The sequence below is a fragment of the Fringilla coelebs genome, assembly GCF_963513975.1.
Source record: "Fringilla coelebs genome assembly, chromosome: 1".
Taxonomy (NCBI): Eukaryota; Metazoa; Chordata; class Aves; order Passeriformes; family Fringillidae; genus Fringilla; species Fringilla coelebs.
In genome coordinates, this window is record NC_140028.1 from 147,953,893 (window position 1) to 147,973,268 (window position 19,376).

A 19,376-nucleotide genomic window follows, 5' to 3' on the forward strand; every position below is an offset into this window, starting at 1 on the left:
CAGTGTGCTATTTAAAACAACCCTCTGTGGCCCAGTCTGTGCTGGTTTTGCCCAAAAGAGAAGACAAGAAGCTATTTTGCAAGAACTCTAAAGCAAATGATGGCCTTCCCACTGTAGCACCCATCAGTGAAATAATTGTATTTTCTGTTAGCTCAAAACCCTCTGTCCATCTGAATCTCATGGCCCCTTATCAGGCTCTTCCATTTTGAATTCCCAGCCCATCTTTGTTTGCAGATACAGAAATACCTCTGGCAGCACACAGGCTACAAGCAAAGACAACACCAGAGTTACCTGTGTGATCCATCTTACTTTAAATTACTTGCAAATTGGATTTGTATGAAGGCTAAATCGTATCAGAATAGATTCCATTATCCAAGTCTCTGTACTATCTGCTGCTTGCATACTTGGGAAGGAGGTTTCATTGTACATATGAAGATCATATTGCAGCCACTTTTAACTCTCTCACTGCTGCCCCTGGGCTCAAGGAAACACTTTTCCTTTTCTTTTTTTATTCCAGAATTCCATTAATTTTCCATCCTTAAAGGCTTAGTATAATATGCCTTAAAGTAAGAAACACTAGGAATGGATTCTGGTTGTGAAGAGGGAGTTTGGTATTAAGAAAATAGTTTGATATTAAAAAGTTTGATAGTTCACAGTTGTAGGTCCCCCTGTTTTAGGGATGTTCTAACTAAGATGTGAAATATCATTTGGAAAGAAAATCAAAAGGTAGTTAGGAGAGAAAGCACAGAATCCCAAGCCTCTCATAAGAAAATGATTTAAGGATTTTTCATGATCCTTGGGTTGGAGCACTGAGTGGCCATTCAAGTCTAGAATTAGAAAATAAAAAAGAGGGGTAAACCCACAATTTGCAGGCACCAAACCCTGGTTCCTACCAACAGAGTGAATAATTCTCCTGTGGGTTACTGTCCACCTCAAGGTCTGTGCAAACCTTCTCATCTTTCCTGCTCCCTATGTCCCAAACATCCACAGATGATGTAGAGACAATTTAAGGGGTACTCAGACCGTGTCCCCCACTGACAGTTCAGACCTGAATTTCAGTCTGAGATGTCCCCAGACCTGGGGGAGATGCCTCAGCCTCTGCCCAAGCTGACCAGATGAGGAAGAACAGATTCAGGACCAAAGCTGGAAGCTGTGGCTCCTCTTGTCCTTTTCTCTGCTCCTTTCAACCCTGCTGTCAGAAACCTCCTTCCTTCTAGAAAAGTGAGAACCCATGCACAGAAATTCTCCACGTTGGGCTGAATTCTGAGACCTACAAATAAACTTACATCCCGACTCACAAACAGATGGATTATTTAACCCTGCTTTTACCAGCTGCCTGATGGACAGGGGACAGGAGAGCAGGATGGTGACTCTGTGGTGTTGTCTTGTCACTAAAAGGTGCAGGAGAATTGCACTTAGCAATGCTTGAGGAAAAGTTTAGCTGCAAAAAATACCCAGTGTGTGCTGACCTCCAAAAGATTCTCCCCATCTGCACTGATTTGTTTTTTTAAAGGCTTATCATAGTGGCCAGATGTCAGTTCAGCCAAATCCATAGGAATGCAGCAACAGATACCAGGACCTGGCCTAGGGCTGGCTTAGATCCAAAGCCTACTGAAATAACTGGGAGTGCTCCTGAGGAAGTTCACTTAGGTTTTACACACTTTCATGCTGTTCTGCTGCTAAGAACCACAGAATTATAAAATATCTCAAGCTATAGGAAGGGACTCATAAGGCTCAAGAGGGCAATTCCCTGCTCCTCATAGGACTACCTAAAATTAAACCATATGACCAAGAGCATCATCCAGAGTCTCCATGAGTACTGGTCTTGATCCTTGTGCCCTGACAGAGTTGTGCTTTCAAATTCAGTGGCCCTCACTGGTGTTTTAGCTACCTTTTGTTGAATATTCTTTCCTGATTTCGGTTCCATTCAAATTTCACAGCCCCTGGAGTTCAGCTCAGATGTTAGTGTTAACACACTCGAATCTCACTTTATGCTGTGAATTATGGGGGTTAAAGCTAGCAGCAAGAACTAACCTAAACCCAGAACTGGATACAGGTATCATTCAGCAGAAAAAAGCCAGGGAGATCAGATCAGATCCTTCTGTGTTTAGGAAGTGGAGCCTTTCAGGCATCTCTGCCAGCTTTCAGTTCAAGATGGCACTCCTTCTTTGCACAATTTTCTTTTGTGACTATGAAGAAATCTGGATTTCTGTCTTAGCTGGATTACTGAGAGTGTCAGACCTCTGCCTTTGGCTAGAGCTTGGGCTGACCCTGAGTCCCCTGTGAGTGCTGGCTGACTGCTTCTCTACCCCTGTGTATTTTTAGCTGTCTGGATGTTGCAAATCCATCACCTTCTTCACAGCACCAGAACCCCACATGTCCTCAATGAACTCTAAAAATCTAGGCAGAAGCATACAGCTGAAGGGGAATATAATGGTGGGGGCCAAATTTCTATTTCCAAGATATATAACAAGTTTCAGAGGACTACAAATTAATTCTCTATAGTTAAATAGTAATTACTTTCCAGGTGAAAAGGGTTTGTGAAAAGAGGGACGTGAAAACAGCTCTGATGATGTGATGGATAGATAGAGTATAAATAGGGATTTAAACACGTGGGTATTCAGTCACACTTACAACACTTTCTATTCAGGGGTCTGGGGCTTCCCAAAACTACATTAGATAGGCAGATATTATTACAGATATTTTACAAACAGCTCTCTCTGTGGAGCACAGAGAGAGTAAATAATTTCTCCAAAATTGTGTAGCGAATTCAGAGAACAGAACTGAGAATTCCTCAGACTTCTTCCTCTGAAACCACTCAGGATAAAAATCCTCCTTCCTAATACACTTCAGCCTTTTCTCATTTTCAGTAAAATTTGAGTGAAGAAAAAAAACCACCAAAACATCCAGACAACCATTTAAAAAGTTCTATTGCATATAACTCTCTTGAAAAATATAAAGGAGTGCTACTTACGCCATAACAATAACACTGAAATCCAGCCAGTTCCATGGATCCCGAAGGAAGGTGAATTCTGTCATGCAAAATCCTCTTGCCAATATTTTTATCAATGACTCAAAAGTGTAAATGCCAGTGAAAGTGTACCTGGGGAACAGAGTGGCCAAAGAAGAAAGAGAATTAGCAAGAAGCAGACAGCTGAAACTGCAGGGGCACAACTCTGGGGTTGCTCATGCGAGTCACAGCTGCAGCGCTGGGCTCTGCATAAACGGCCGTGTGTGTGGAACAAGGAACAGGTGAGGAACAGCAAAATACTGGGGACACTCTCAGAATGAAGATAATTGATGAATTGATGTCCCTTGATGAATTCTCACTCATTAAGTCAAGCATGGACATCACACTGCTAAGCTGGGCTGTGGGACTTTTGAACCTCTGCCATCTCCAGGGGACCAAGAGTGGATTAGGGAATCATGGAATGGTTTGGGTGGGAAAGGAGCTTAAAAATCATCTCCTTCCAACGCCCTTGCCATGAGCAGGAAACCTTCCACTAGACCAGGCTGATCAGAGACCCATCCAACCTGGTCTTGAGCACTCCCAGGGATGGGAAGCCTACAACCTCTCTGGGCAGCATTATGCCACACTCCTTGTTCTTCCAGTTGGAAGGAGGGTGGTTGTTCCATTCATACGTCTCATCTCTTCCTGCCCAAGACATTTTGGAGATTAAAAAAATGCTACCACTTGTTTTTATCAGCTAGAAAGGGTAATTCTCCTTCAACTTCCCTTGCGTTTCACTATCCCTGGCAAATCGCACCAGCCTTGAGAATTAAACAACAAAACGCCCTCAGTGAAAAAGAATTGAAAAACTCCCACCTGACTACTGTAAGTAGTAATTTTTACCTGCCTGACAGTAAAGGAGACACAAGGCTAGTTTTTTTTTTCCCCTGGTAAATTGAGTTATTACCAACAGCCTCTTGACTGTGATGATCTGGGCTAGAACATAGATCTTACCTTTCATAATAAAGATGACACTTGTAATAAAATTTAGCCAAATCTCTGTGGAGGACAGTAATGCCTCTGATTTATAGCTCTCAGATCTGTACTCACCCAGGGCTCTACCTGCCATCAGAGACAGAGTTCAGGGCATACAACAGCTCTTTTTTAATGTTGCTGCCCGAGACACCTAGCCCAATGGACTGGGTATTCTAGGCCATATCTTACCAAAAGAAAAAAATGTTTAGTGTCTACCATGGGCATTCCCTACCCCTTTTCTCCTAATGAAGATGCAGACAATACCAAAGCCTATTAAAAAACCTCAAACACCTCAAATCCACTAAAACACAAATCTCACAAGTCATGATGTGAAGGGCTGTCACTGGAAATACTGGCTTGTGTTTTCTCTTCAGTGCCTAAACATCAATTGATGCCATCACACTTTAAAAAAAATTCTAACAGTCAGATTCCTGTTTGGTAGAAAAAAGGTGTGAGAGATTGAAGGGGGTCATATAAGGAAGAACATTATGCATAAAATATATTTAGCTGCATTACACTGAACTGCACCTGGTCAAATATGCAGATATCATTCCCTCCTGCCATCGTGCCACACTGTAGTGCTACTCACATGTTATAAAATCTCAGTGTGTTTCATCTTAAAATGGGGATTATCCTGACAGTTTGGGTGCAGCAGCGGGCATCAAATGTGTCTCACAGCTCTTCTTTGACCATATACCTGAGCTTTATCTTGTACCTAATTTTTTCACAGCTCCTATTTAGCTTTGCTCTGGTATTTCGAATATAGGTCATCCATGTGACAGTCTCTTTAAGCATGTGTATTTAGTAATACACACAGAAAACACATGCAAAGAACTAAAAAAAAAAAAAAAATACTTAACATAAGCTCATTAAAATGATAAAGCACTTGTATTTATTCAGCATGTCAGATGGGTTTAATTGATTGTATAATCATCGTCTAATTCTAAATGGATCGAGCAAAGTCCTCCAGCAACTGAACAGCTTCTTTAACAACAAAAGTCAGGGTTTTAAAAAAAATTTTTAGTGGGGGAAAGTTGAATTGATTCCTTTTTTTTTTTTTTCAAAATGGTAAGAAAAATGCTTTAAAGGAAGATCTAGGACAAATATTTGCACAAGGTTATTCTTCTATCCCCTGTGAGTCTCTGAAACAGCAGAACAAAATGGATTAAATGTATCTTCTCCAAATCCAATATTAATCAATTTGAATTACAGTTCATTGGGTTATTTTGCTCCTCCAAAGCACTTGACTTTGATTTCATTCCATGCACTTGAGGAGGAAAAGCTGAGAGATATGAGGGGAGAAGAGGAAACCTGGAAGGATTCTCTCCATGCTGCATGAGTCCTTCTGCATTTCTGCTCTATGTTTTCTGCATGCTCTGCTTGATGCATTGATAAAATCATCCACATTCTCCTGCTTGCAGAAGACACAATAATAGTATTGTGGTATTTATTGCATGGTATTTCCCTCCAAAATGTTTGAATTTCCAGCTGTACACCAACTAGCCAAATTTTGATGAGATCATCACGTGGATGAGATGTCTGTGAATCAGCAGAAAACATCGTGGCAATGGTTATGAAAGTTTTTAATAGGAGAAGGACAACGTCAGGGGAAAGGACAGCCACAGACATACCTGAGGGTACCACACTATACATGAAACATCCTGGGATTAAGATGTTATTGTGATGGGATGAAATATTTGGTTCAGTGCTGCCTATAATTAGTAATTTATGGCCTAGAAGATGTGTCCTGCATGATTTTATGGAACCTAAATAAGGGCATTTTACTGTCTTTTCTTACAGCCCTGAGTAGACCAACCACCAGGCTATGAAGCAGCAGATGGCATTTATCATATGTCAGTCAAAAATAAAAAGTGTGTTCTGATTGGTTCAATGAGCCAAAATAATTGTTTAATGCACTGTAGGTTGATTAGCTTGTGCATCTGGTATCTGTTTCTAAAAGGAATATTTTTAAGCAACTTAAAGAAATGAAATGGGTTTTCATTTCACTGAAGTCCCTTAAACTCTTTTAAAATTAATTTAAAAACCCACAACAACAAAAAATAACCCCCTTCAAGCAGCACATTTGCTATTTTTCCTGAAGGCTTGTCCAGCTAAAAAGACAGGAATTCTCACAGAGGTGTTCCCAGATACTTTGATGCTCATAAAGTATTCCTGCCAATGATTACAGGGGAGCACTTCTCATGCTGTGCTCTGTCCAAAAGAAACTTTTTCTTCCATTAGGTTTCAGATCAAGGATAGAACTAAGTCAGTTCAGTAACTATTCTCTGAAATAATTCAACTTAAGCTCCATCAGCCTATTCTGATGTGCCCAACCATCAAATCTGTTCCATGGGAACTGTGGAAGGCTGACAAGTTTCAAACAAGTTTGTCCTCAATACATGATTTCATCCAGATGCAGCATAAAAGGTGCCTTTGGCAAAGAGCAGGAGATTCATGGACTGAAAATGTTTAGTTTGCTTACTAAGGGAGTTTTCACAGGCTAAAACAACTACCTGGAAAAACATTTTGTGAGGGCAGACACCACAGTCAGTACTGCTGGAAAGAAATTAGACAATAGCAAACAAGATGCAAATAGGAACACAAGAAAAGGAAGAGGAAGGCTGAGGTGAGGATGGGACAGCTGTAAAGGATACTTACTCAACATATTTATTCCATGACGGAGTCTCTGATTGTGCCATGAACACACAGTTTGTTAAAATAGTGCACATAATAAACATACTGAACAATGTAAAGAGGCAAATTAAGGAAAACAATGCATTCGATACAAGACTTCATAAATTTTTTTCTTTTCACACAAGATGTGACAGCTCAATCACCATTTGCAAGTTGCTTCAAGAACTATAAGCATTTGTTTGCAAGTGCATTGGGAGACAAATAATTATATAAACATAGAAAAATGAGGAAACCTTCCTTGCTTTTTTTTTTCTTTTCCTATATCTTTTAAACATACTTTTTACAGTAAACAAATGTACTGACTCTGCAGTCCTTTGAAAGTACAATACCCCAAATTTACAGCTGTGTTGGTCAGATGACAATGTGCATAGGTGCACAACTTTGTATGAAAAGAAGGATTAGTCTCATTTAAGTATCCACAGAAAAACCTGTGTCTGCAAATTCCCACTTCATTTTTTATCCTGAAACATTTCTCAGGCAGTGGGGGAAAGTTACAAATCTGGTCTTTCTAATCTCTTTAATGGGCTTGAGGTCTCGCTTTAAGTATAAAGTTTCACTAAAAGCAAGTATGAGTTTCAGAGCACAAATTTTAAGGCTTGGTCTGCAAACCTGCTGGGCAAAAAGGCAGCCTTGGTCTGCAGGGTTCTCTGCCTCTGCTGAGGGACCAGGTTCCCCACTTGGAGGCTAAAACAAACCTCCCAGTGCACAGTTCATACACTTTGCTGCTAAGCTGAAACCATAAACATAAAAAGCACCCTAAATCAAATTCCTGAAATTGAAAACATTATTCACTGGGTGGCTCTCCTAAAAGCACATGCCGCTTCCTGTAAAAAAATTACAAAATGTGATGGGATTCTCCTGCATCAGTAACTGGTCCCATGCAACCAGGAAAATCTAACTACAGAAGATAAGGCAAAGGAAAAAAGCCTGCAACCCAGTCAACAGGCAGGGACCCTTCCCAGGGAATGTAAGTAAAACCCAAAAAGGAATTTCTTCTGCCTTTTTTTGAAAAGATTAAAAAAAAAAAAGAAAGAAAAGTTTGGTTTGGTTTGGTTTGGTTTGGTTTGGTTTGGTTTGGTTTGGTTTGGTTTGGCTTGGTTTGGGTTTTTTCATCTCTGTAGTTGTTTCTGTTTGTGTTATTTTTTTCTTTGAGAATAGTGATTGAAGGATTTAGTTTCAAACCTACATCCTGAAATGTTTGCATTAAATTTATCCTCTTGCAGAGCCAAAATCTCTGCTGAATACAGAGTGGAACGTTTTCCAATGGGCCACATAAGCAACTGCAAGGTTAAATTGGTAGTAACCAACCTGAGGACTCCCCAGGGCCACCAGAGAAGGCAGTAATTGAACTCACAGGGACTGCTCATCTCACAAACATCTTCCACTTCTGGGCCAACACCTCCTACTGAAGGACTGGGAAGGATGTCTGATACCAGCTCACATTTGCTCACATCAGCTTCAGATATATTTCTGTTAAGTTTTTTCATTCTTGCTAACATAATTATTAAGTTCCAGCTAGCCTGGAAACACTGGATTACTTTTTCAACTAGTGAAATGCTGTGGATGAAGCACAGGAGACCAGAGTGCTATCTTCAGATCATGTCAAACAAATAGCATATTTCAATTCCAAGAAAATAAACTCCTCTATTGGTATTTAGGGTCACTGGTTTGATCTCTATGCCTGTTTCCTTGTGATACAAACTGAATCTAACAGCTTTCCCAAGTGCTCACTTGCAGGCAGGTGTCATCATCTCCTTATTCAAGCACCAAAGAGAACAAACCAGAGCACACAGATTGAAAACGTAAGGGTCAGCTCTGGGACAAGAAACACACTACAAATTCAGTCTGGGTTTCATCATCAAGCTGAAAGCTACAAAGAACATGAAAGTATTAAACATTTCAGCAGGTTATGCACCAAAATTAGTGGTCTGTGTTAAATTAGAAAGAGAAAACAGAAATCCCCAGAGAATGAAAATTAGCATTCCTACCTGAAATTGAATGCAATTGTTTGCTTTAGACAAAGTCCATGATTATGATCTACTCAGAAAGGACAAAGCAAAGAAGATAAAACTGAGATAAGCTGTATTAGCAGCATTGTCCATTCCCTATCTTAGAACTGCTATTAAATCAAATTTTCCAAAGCCTACAAACTAAATATACTAAGCTACTCATCAGGATCCTTTCTGCAATAAATTAAACCTATTATTTCCAATTTGAGGTTACAGAATAGCCTTTGCACAAACCAATTCTAAAAGTTATAAATTTTATCTCCTAGCACAAAGATATTGAGTCAAACGCAGCACACTTCTATTCTAGACTTCATTATGATGGATACTTGTTAATTAGCAGACTGAATACTAGAGGCTCTTTAGGTGATCATTGCCAAATTACAAATAATATGTGCAAGCAAAGGTTAGTCCCAATGAATTGAATGTATAATTGGTGCTTCACAAGATCTCATTTTGCCTTATGGAAAGTGTGCAAAATAAGATGGGAGGAAAGCTGCAAGCAGAAAATATGGACAAAGACTGGAAATTCTGTAAGATTATTTTTCTTTTTCTGATGCACCAGAATCCATAATTTTAGCACCAAGGAAGGTCATTTTTACCAAACCTCCAGTTTGGATCAGTGATAAAGAGAGAAAAACTAGCTATAAAACCTAGAAAAACTAGAAATTAGAATTGCTGCAGATTTTATACAGGCTAGCAAATCGCTTGGCGAAACCAAGGACACCACAGAATGGTCCTTGGCTTGCAGGCAAGAAGAACTAAGAGGAGTCTTTTAAACATCGAGGAAATACTGCCAGTGATTTAATCTCATTAAAAGGTGGAGATAGTTAATAAAGATGTTAATAACAGCTAATAATGATGCAGAAGGCAGAAAGTGTTCGTCCCACTGGGGATACAATCCTGCACTCCCCATGTCCTCTGGGACAGGAATGGAGCAGGGCCACCTTCAGGGCTGCCATGTGGTCCCTGGACCATCCAAGAGGCCTCACAGAATCTGAATAAGAGGAGAAATACCTAGAAGGAGTTTAAAGTTACATTATTAGTTGTAATAAACATTAGTAGGAGGCTGTGGGAGTTTTTCCCCTTGGAAAGGTGTATTTTTGAAAGACTGTACTTCTCAGTCTGGGCTGGATGAGCAGTGAACACACAGCATCTACCCTGCCAGACATCTCAGAGGAAGAGCTCCACATACAGCTACTTAACCAGGAAATGTGACCCCCACAGCTTCTTTATGGGGTGATTTTACTCTGTCCTCTCTATTCTGTTCCACTGTTGGCCTTCATGATGCACTCAATGGCTGGAAATTGCAATATGGCATCCACTAAAGAAGCTGCTATAGATATTTACGTGACAGGGCACCATTTGCTAATGCTCCTTTTAGGCTTTTGCCCTGGGGAAAATAAAGATTGCTTGATTACAGTCACGCAAGAGGATAGATCTGGGTCCCAGGTCCATGTCTGGGATATTATCTGCTTCAGTACCTGCGGGTTCGGGCTCCTTTCTGCCTGGGATATTGACTGCCTGCTCAGCCACTTGGCCTTTGTATTTCAGGTTGATACAAAAGGTCTTTATTGACAGAAAACAAATCAGTGCCTAATGCAGGATCTTCGTTGTCTCACTGGAGCTGGAGTTTTTCTCTCCTGCCTGTGCCTGCCAAAGATTGAGCTGTTGGATCTCTTGACATTATCAACACAAGGTGATAATTTCTGTCTTTCTGGAGCTCAACTCATGTTTGTGTTGATACCTGCCACTCCCAAAATCTTACACTCCTTATCTGACCATATTTCTTTCCTGACAGACATTTTAAATGCTCTCCTCTGTGGTCTTTATCCTTGGAAGTAATGTGGTACAGATTTCTTGCTTATTTATCTTCTGTTCAACTGCTACCAAGGGCATGTAGCTCCTGTGCTACACATTCCTGTGACCTCTTGGGTTCACCAGAAAATGTAGGAAAAAAGAGAGGAGAAAAACAAACCTCCAAAGCTGGAGGCAATACTCTCAATTTCTTTCTAAGCAGCTCAATTTTCAGATTCTTACTTTAGCCACACCTGGGCAAATGCCTTGACCTTGATTAACTTCAGCAAGGCTGTGCTGAGGTAACTGTGCCTAAAAAACTTGGTTGGGCTCTAGGTATGCAGCAGAATGTGCTGCATTGTGTGCACACTTAATCTGATCCACCAGCTCATCTCTCTGCAGAATTCTACAGTGTATTCTTAGTAACCATAATAATATCTTGCCTGATAACACATATTCATTTTTTGCATAGAATTATTGCAATCAGAACTTTCACCTGTTTTTCCTTTTGATAGAATATCTATAGTATCACCTTTTTTTTGACTCCTCTCTGTATGGAGTGGGAATCTAATTTATATTTCCCTATTTGTTTTCCCTGAAATTTGATAATTAACCAATGTTTCTAAGATGCTACCTACTTAGTATTAATTTATTCTCTGTGGTGGACATGAGCATTGCAGATGAGGGACTTCCATCACTAAAACATCACAGAATGATCAGAGCAGCATGTGAAGTCTTTGAATTATCACTGCCTGGTCTCCCATGTGCACCCCAGAGAAAGCAGCCAAGTCATGAAAAAAGGTGTGTTTTTAGTAATGTTCACACAAAGCTGAACATTTGGGTCAGTTTGGCCTTCCAGAGAGATGTGACTATATCAGAATATAATGTTTCTGAGGTTGTGTGGAAAAACCAACCATTGCAGCCTGTCTTGCATGACTTCAGAACCAGAGCTACAGGAAATCAGGCATTGCCCTTCCATTGGAAGGTCCAGCAGGACAGCCCGTGCCTTTTTCCTTTGTTGGATAATATATCCAAATAAACAAACTAGAAAAGAATCAACAAAACATTTTTTAAAATATTCTGTTTCAGGAGAGAAAAAAATCAGGTCTGAAGCAGTCCAAAATTAAATTGTGTCTGCAGACATTGTCACAGAGTTTTACCTCTGGGAGGGATTGCTGAAGTGCTTGGTAGCAAAGCTCTCCATCAGTGCAGATTTCCCCCCTGGTTCCCTTTCTTTCTGGGGTACTACACCCACTTTCCCTTCAGCAGAGATGATCAGTCCCTTCCCATCTTTTAATCCTGAGTAAACTCACCAGACTCTCCAGTGCAGTTCATATTATCTGATGCCAGCAGTATGATAGAGTCATTTTTATAGCTCACATAACAATATAAAATGAAACAAACCGAAAATCCAAGTGCATTTCTGCTTGTGCAGGCAAATTCAGCCAGAAGATTTAAAACAGCTTAACGAAATAAAATGGTTTCTGACTTCCATCCATCTGTGTTTAAAACCCATATAAAATACATGAGGAGGAAAATCAACAGAAAGGATATGAATGTACCAAAATTTTAATTGCTGCTCTTCTGATTGGATGGAAAGGACTAAGTATGTACAAGGCAGGAGTGGCACTAAATCGAAAGATTGTCTTCCCTTTGTTCAGTACTATAAATGTCTGGAAAACAAAACAGAAAATGAGAACATTCAGTGTTTGCATTTATGCTCAGCTTTTCCAGCCCACATCCCACTGGGAAATTCCTGCCAGCATCCCATTCTTTTCCCCCCTCCCAAGACCCCCAAAATCCTTCCCACTTGGTGAAAAGTTTTGTCCAAGGTCTTCCCTACAGAACTGACTGTCCTGTTGTAATATCTCAAGTATTTTTTCTTTCTCCAGCCCTTAGTGGGTCTGGTGTCATCACCTCCACCATGGGGCTGGCAAGAGAGCAGAATCACCTTTAAAAACAAAAAATTACCTGGAGACTAAAATGTGGTGGAAAAAATTATGTTATGCTCTTTTTCCCAGGTGTCGCAGATCTCACTATGTTGTTGATCCACTTTGAACACTTTATTGCTCTCAATTTTGTCTCACCAACCAAAAAGTTGTAGGAGGCATGGTTCCAGAATAGGATCTGACCTTGGCACTGAAGCACTCTCATTGTGCTCAGATGAATATGGCCAGAGAAAAACAATTCTCTGAGTTATCTTAAACCAAAACCAAAAGTGAATTGATGCTGACCCAATTTGCAGAGCTCTGAAGATGCCCCACCAGGCATAGAGGAACTAATATTCACTCAGACACAGAATTGAGACACCCAATATATAAAATCTAAGCAATTCACACACCTTGAGTCTAAAAACTTCATGGCACTAAAATTGCAAATCTATATCCTGTTGCTTATGCCCAGGGATAGCAGGCAAATTAAAAGGTAAATTAATTCTGGCCCTTCCAGGTAAGTAATCTGTTTGTCTTTACCCATTTAACTTTTGTTCTGTAGCTCTAGCACCTGTCTCTACACTGTTTGAATAGAAGTACCATTATGAGCATATTCATTCATTGTTTACAGGAAATAGCACAGCCAAAAATCAGGAGCAGCCATACTTGAAAAAGCTGGAAGCTGCCTAAAAATATAAAGGGCTTCCAAGCTTTATTTTGTCCTCTGTTTTGTGAAATGTTTGGAAAGGGGAATGAACTGTAGTAAGCAAGCAGCCCAGCTCTGCTGTCAACAGCCTTTTGACAGAAGCTGTTTGCACTGCTGTGGCTTTGGTCCAGCCTGCACGTGATCCCTCATCAGGTGATGCTCGCTTTGGGACAAAGTTCACCATTCTGCAAAGTGCCAGCACTGCACATGCTGCTCACACCTCCCTCCTGCTGTTTTGGTCATCCTAAATGGAGTTTTGCTCTTCCTCAGCCGGAGCAGAGCCGCTGCTCTCCAGGAATGGTTGCGAAGGTGCCTCCCGCTCTTGTGCAGAGTGCTCACACAAGGCTCAAGTCACCCAGAAGCCCTTAACATTAAGGGGCTTAAGTGATAAACAACAGACCTGCGAAGTCACAGCTCATGCAGAAGGCAAGATAGGGCAGATAAAAACCTCTGGCTTAAATTAACTCAGCTACTGCTCTGCTCGTTTCAGATATTGCATATTCATTCTCAGGGTTATCTGAAAACACACGAGTTTAAATTATGCTTTTTATCCCTCTCTGCCCTCCTGCTTAGATGTTTTCTGGGAGCCTTGCTCGTGCCAACATTCTGATCCTTAATCTGGGAAAGTATTTTTTTATTTTTGTAGAAAGATAACAAGCAGAGCACCCAAAGCAGAGGTCATGCTTTAGCAAAGGCAGAGGAGCAGGCTGGTGCTCACCTTACGATCACTGTAGAAAGGGTCGATGTCCTCCAAGGGCTCCCCAATGAGCTCTGGAGAAACAGTCCCATAGATATCAGGCAGCTTCTTGCAAGCTTGCAAGTCAAACTGAGGCTGAGGCTTCTCTTCCTCGCCCAGCTGCTCTCTGTATTCCTGCTTGGCATTCCTGGCGAGCTTCTCTGCAATTCGCTTCTCGATGGCAGCCAAGGACTCGGGCGTGAACCGGTGGAAGCTGTTGGTACCCGGTGGTAACAAGAAGTCAGCCATCTTTTCATCCTGCTTTGTCTTTACTGGTCTTTACTCCTAGTAGTGGAAACAGCTGAAATTAAAAAAGTTGTCAGAAGTTAGCGACGTGAGGAAAAGCGAGAAGAACGAAGCCGGCAGAATGGAAAAAATCCCCACCAAACTCAACCCCCAAGGAACTCGTTATAGATTATCAGGAAGCTCTTCATCTGTTTTTATGTGGTTAATAGAACATCAAGGAAAACAAAAATGACTGAAATTGTAATTTCAATGAGAAATCACACATGATCAAATCTAAACAGACTTTATAGATTGTGGAATATTCTTCAGTTCTTCAGTCACTTGGGATACTAAATCCAAAGAAGTAACTTAGATTCACACAAGCTTAAGTTCCATTGAAAGCCACAGAGATTCAGATTCCTAACTCATTTTTGAAAATGCAGCTTTGGGAGTGGATGAACAATGTTCCTAAGATGACTGCAAGGCAGATCTAAATCAGCCTATGTCTGGCCACATGATGTAAAATCTAAAAATGCCCCAGCTGTTCTATTCCAAATTTAAAGAGTGAAGGGTCAAGTTTAGATTTTTAAATCCCATAAAAAAACCTTTATAATCTGTGTCTTAGGCTTCTGTAACAGAATTTTAATTTTCCTTTGGGATAGGAAATACCATCTTCAAGATATCTCCTCAGGACTTTTGACCAGTTTCTTTTCCTCCACACCCTGAAATCTGAAGGGTGGTGGAAGATCAAATGTGCCTGGAAAAGCTCTGGGACCTTCATGAGAGCACACCAAGCTTCCAAGATGCTGAACAGCCACTGCTGCCAGCTTGTCATATCTGAAAACCAGGCTCCTTTAATCCAAGACCAATTTGAATATCCAGGAGTTGGACTCAGTGATCCTTGTGCTTTCCAGCTCAGGATATTCTTTTATTCTATGATTCTAACCCAAACCTGTAAAGTCTGATCATCTTGCCCTGATGGTACTTCAATGTTAACACTTCCAGTCTCTGCCTGAATGAAAACAAGTATGAATTTTCCCATCTCTTCAACTTACATGAATAAAACCAAGCGTGAAAAGCACAGCCGAACAAAAAACCTTCTTGTATCTGCACTAAACAACACGGATAGCTGTGAAAATTAATGTAAAACTACTGTTTGAAAAAGGATGAAGCTTATCCCTGTTCTAGCAGCCTGCACAAATCCATCCAAGTTCACTGAAGCTGCATTTTGCAATTTAAAGTTACTTTGGAGGCATGTTTTTCCAGCAAGAGAAGCCCTCACTCTGCAACAATTAAAACTCATTGCACAGAAGAAACACAGACCTTGTATTTTTGCCACCACCAGGCCATTCATGCTCCATCAGAACACACTCTGGTGACAAACAAACTAGTAGATTTTGAGGTGGGCTACCCTCTTTCATTCAGCAACGTGTGCAGGATCCCCCTCTTTGTTCAGGCACAACATTTGTTTTCTGCTTTCAGATGGAATTTGTCTGTTTACAATGGATAGTTCCAGATAGTTTGCGTCTATTAGGCTCTGTGATGACAGCATTTTTGTTAGCAAACAAGACTCTAACTGGACTCTGCATGACAAATAGCATATTTATTGACTCAATTTCTCTGAGTAAAGGACGCTTTCAAATAACTACTGTCTCTCCTATTCTGACTTCATTTTAAAATGAATTCATTAAATTGTCATTGATCACAGTCTATCACACAGGAATGATTTACTGGAGCTTGTACATTATGCTCTGAATTACAGCTGGTTTGAACAAGCAGGGCTAAAATGAAATATCCTCCCCGGAGTTTGGGGTATTCTGACATTCTTCTTTTGTTAGATTTATTCTCCTTTTTCCTTTCCCCTCTCCCCTCCATGTCATTTGTTTTATCCCCTTCCTCCTGAAAAACAGGAAATTAGTAGCTTTCCCACAAATTGCGTTTCCCATGCCCAACACTTTGTGACTCAGCAAACAGAATTTCACTTTCTATAAATGACATCAATACAGGTGGCCAGAGAATTCTCTGAGATTTTTTTGTCCTTTCCATTTTTGTTTCTCCAGAATGAAACCTGTCTCAGTGCTGAAGGGGAACAACAAAAGCCAGTGGCTGACCAGGGCTGCTGGAAGGCAGAGAGGAGGTCTCTAAACTGGAGATGGGAACGTTGTGGGCTTTAGCTGAGGTCCAGATGATCATGAGCTCTGTCAAGGCAGTGAATGGGGAAGGACTGTTTGCTTTTTCTAATAATATGAGACTGGAAAAACTTCTAATGAAATCACAGAGCAGTGGCAAAAGGTCCATAAATTATTTTAAACAGAAGTTGCTGCCCCTGACACAGGAACCTGGGTGCAAGTAAGAAAAGCTACTTATGCTGGTCCTATTTTAACACTCTTCCCAGTCTAAGGAAACCTAAGTGTGTGCTTTGTCCATACAGTCTTAGACTCAAAGACTTCCAACAGAAGTCATTCTAGCTACAGAACTACTCAATTTTTGTCCTCAAAAGAGAAACAAACAGATTGGGGATGGTGAGGGAGATAAAATAGCCCAAAAAAACTAATTGGCATCAGAAGTTTTAATTATTTTTTTCTAAAAGGAATTATTTTTGATTAAAGCTCTCTCTCATTAGAAAACTGAATCAAATTCAAACTGGTCAAAACCAGTTCATCTCAATTTTATCTATAATTTCCAGAAAGGTAGCTGCCTAGAAAGAACTGGAAAATCCTACACAAACTTCATTAGTGTTTTTGCTAGTCATCTATTTAATTTTTATTTTTAAAAAAGTACATTTCATCATCCTTACACTTGAACATTTGTGACATGTCTTGTCTTCATATTGTATATAAGCTAAAGTTCCACATTTTTATATATATATATTTAGCACAATTCTTTTTCAATTACATATGCTTTCAGGAAATGGACAAGATAATTTCATGGGTCCTTTCTATGTCTAATTTCTTTTAATCTGTGAATTGCAAACATTTCTACAAATAGTCAGGGTTAGCCCAGATGTTTCTTAAAAGGGTAAGAAAGCACCACAACTTAAAAAGGGGAAATCATCAATGACTGAATCAAAGGGCTGGAATGCCATTTCTTAAGAGATAATAGCTGCTGTGACTCACGTGTTTACAATATGAGCCCGGATTTTTCCATTCCTCACAGGCATATTTTTGAAGTACAAGGCTTCAAACACATTGTTTCTGCGATATCACCAGGCACAGAATGAAAATTTCCCTCTTGCTTGGTCAGTTAGCATCGGTTGTTGCTGATAAAATGTACTGGTTATGTAAACAAAACGTGCATATGAAAATAAAGCCCCAAGAAGAATTCTTTCTTTGGTGTGGCAAGAACTGAGAGCAAATAAATTAGGTACTGATAGCACCTGTATTTATTCAGAAAGTTTTAACCTTAGTGTCATGGGCTTCAGCCACTCCATTTCAAAATATCTCTCAGGTTCTCAGAACATCACCTGCATGCCCTGCCAGTCCCTCTGTCGTATCAAGGACTCATGAGCTTTTATTTCAGGCCCTTGGCAATGGTAATAAAGGAACCAAACTGGAAGATCAAGGTTGTGAAAGTGTCTTTCACAGGCTAAAGGCATCAGACATGCTCATTTTGAGTAGGATTGTCCTCAATTCTGATTTCCATGATGCCACTCAGGAAGCTACTGCAGACCGCGGGCTGGGGAGAGGGATGTTTGCACTGCAGTTCTGCTAGTCCAAACTCTCACCAAATACTGATCCCAGAGCCCTAAATTCTCCTTTTGTTGAAGAAATGTTTGTGATTAAATAATGATGTTGCATTGCTAACTGCTGTGGTAACAAGAACAGTCATGTGGATGGGTTTTCTTTCTGTCTGAGACTACACGGAGCACAGTCATCCTTTCCCCCCACACACTCCTTTTCCATATAATCTCTTTGGCATTTTTCTTTGACCTGCAGAGCACAGCAAAACATAAGAATAGTAAGCTAGGGAAATAAAGAACACAGCAATGACACATCTAATTTAATGTCACTGGTCTAGATTAATAAATTCATATGCATAAATTTACACATAAACACAAACACCTATTCAGATCTAAAAAGACTACAAGTTGATGTGGGATCACATGGAAGTTTTATTCCAGACATGAAGTAATGACTTCATGGAGAACTGTTTTTAATTCAGATCAAATAAAGAAGTTTTGCAAAAAGATCAAGAAGCTAAAGGAGTCTAGGTGACTGAGACACACTTCATAATTTTACTGACAACAAACAAACAAACAAACAAACAAACAAAACAAAACAAACAACCTTTTGAGACTTAATCCACTTGTATTTATACCACAGTTCACATTCCACAGTGAGGAGGTGTCATGGGAAATTCTCTTTTAACCGAAAAATTTCAGTTGCTGTTAGCACACGCTTTGAGGGCCTGTGTGCTCACATCAAGGCAGTCCTCAAAAATTTACACAGCACAATCATTATTTCTGCTTAAGCTGATGTTTGGTTTGTTTCTATTTCCTCCAAGAGGCATAATTTTTTCAAGACCACAAACAATGCTTGTTTTTGCAGCACATGCTCTTAACACATATAATCAGCCACATCTCCAGCTGCCATAAATCAGCACAGCTCTGCCCAGGGAAGTCACACCTGGGGAACTGATCTCTCAGGACCCAGAATATTTGGCTAGAAATGTTTCCTTCAAAAAGAGCACCTTCACACCAGAGCATGAACACCAGATAGTGTGTAACTGAGGTATTAAACTAATGGCCTAGAAGGTAACCAAGCTTGCAGGGAGCTGGAAAAGCCTGAGCTTTTTGCACCCTGTGAAGGCAATCTGCAAATGCTTGTTCAACCAGAAACGTCTTGTTGGGTGAGCTCCAAGGTGGAGGTGCAAAAAAGGCTGCTGGAGAACCCAGTGCCTGGTGGGGACCAGGCAGGCTCCCGTGGCTGGTCTGCAGGGGAAAATTATGGTATTCCACAAAATCCTGATAGAAATGGCTGAAAGGTTCAGCTCTGGCTGGTCTGCAGGAATAAACTATGGTATTCCACAAAAATCTGATAGGAATGGCTGAAAGGTTCAGCTCTGGCTGGTCTGCAGGAATAAACTATGGTATTCCACAAAAACCTGATAGAAATGGCTGACAGGTTCAGCTCTGGCTGGTCTGCAGGGGGAAATGATGGTATTCCACAAAAACCTGATAGAAATGGCTGAAAGGTTCAGCTCTTGGAGCTCTCCTAGGCAAAGCCCAGTGTTGAAACCTGCCCAAGCTGACACAGGAGGAGATGTGAGCCAGGGTTCCTCTTGCTGCCCGTGTCTC

The 19,376-nt window shown here is 40.5% G+C and overlaps 1 protein-coding gene across 6 annotated transcripts in view; it reads right to left on the reverse strand.

Annotated features, from left to right (window-relative positions):
* LOC311156477 (sodium channel protein type 5 subunit alpha-like) overlaps positions 1-19,376 on the reverse strand; it is a 216,366-nt gene that overhangs the window by 162,644 nt on the left and 34,346 nt on the right. For all 6 annotated transcript variants that reach the window (XM_084210431.1, XM_084210430.1, XM_084210428.1 and 3 more), the window contains exons 2-5: positions 13,838-14,156; positions 12,035-12,155; positions 6,644-6,731; positions 2,975-3,103 (exon numbers count right to left, since the gene is read on the reverse strand). In XM_084210431.1, coding sequence (XP_084066557.1) covers positions 2,975-3,103; positions 6,644-6,731; positions 12,035-12,155; positions 13,838-14,104 — 605 coding nt within the window. In that variant the 5' untranslated portion in view covers positions 14,105-14,156. The remainder of the gene's footprint in view (positions 1-2,974; positions 3,104-6,643; positions 6,732-12,034; positions 12,156-13,837; positions 14,157-19,376) is intronic.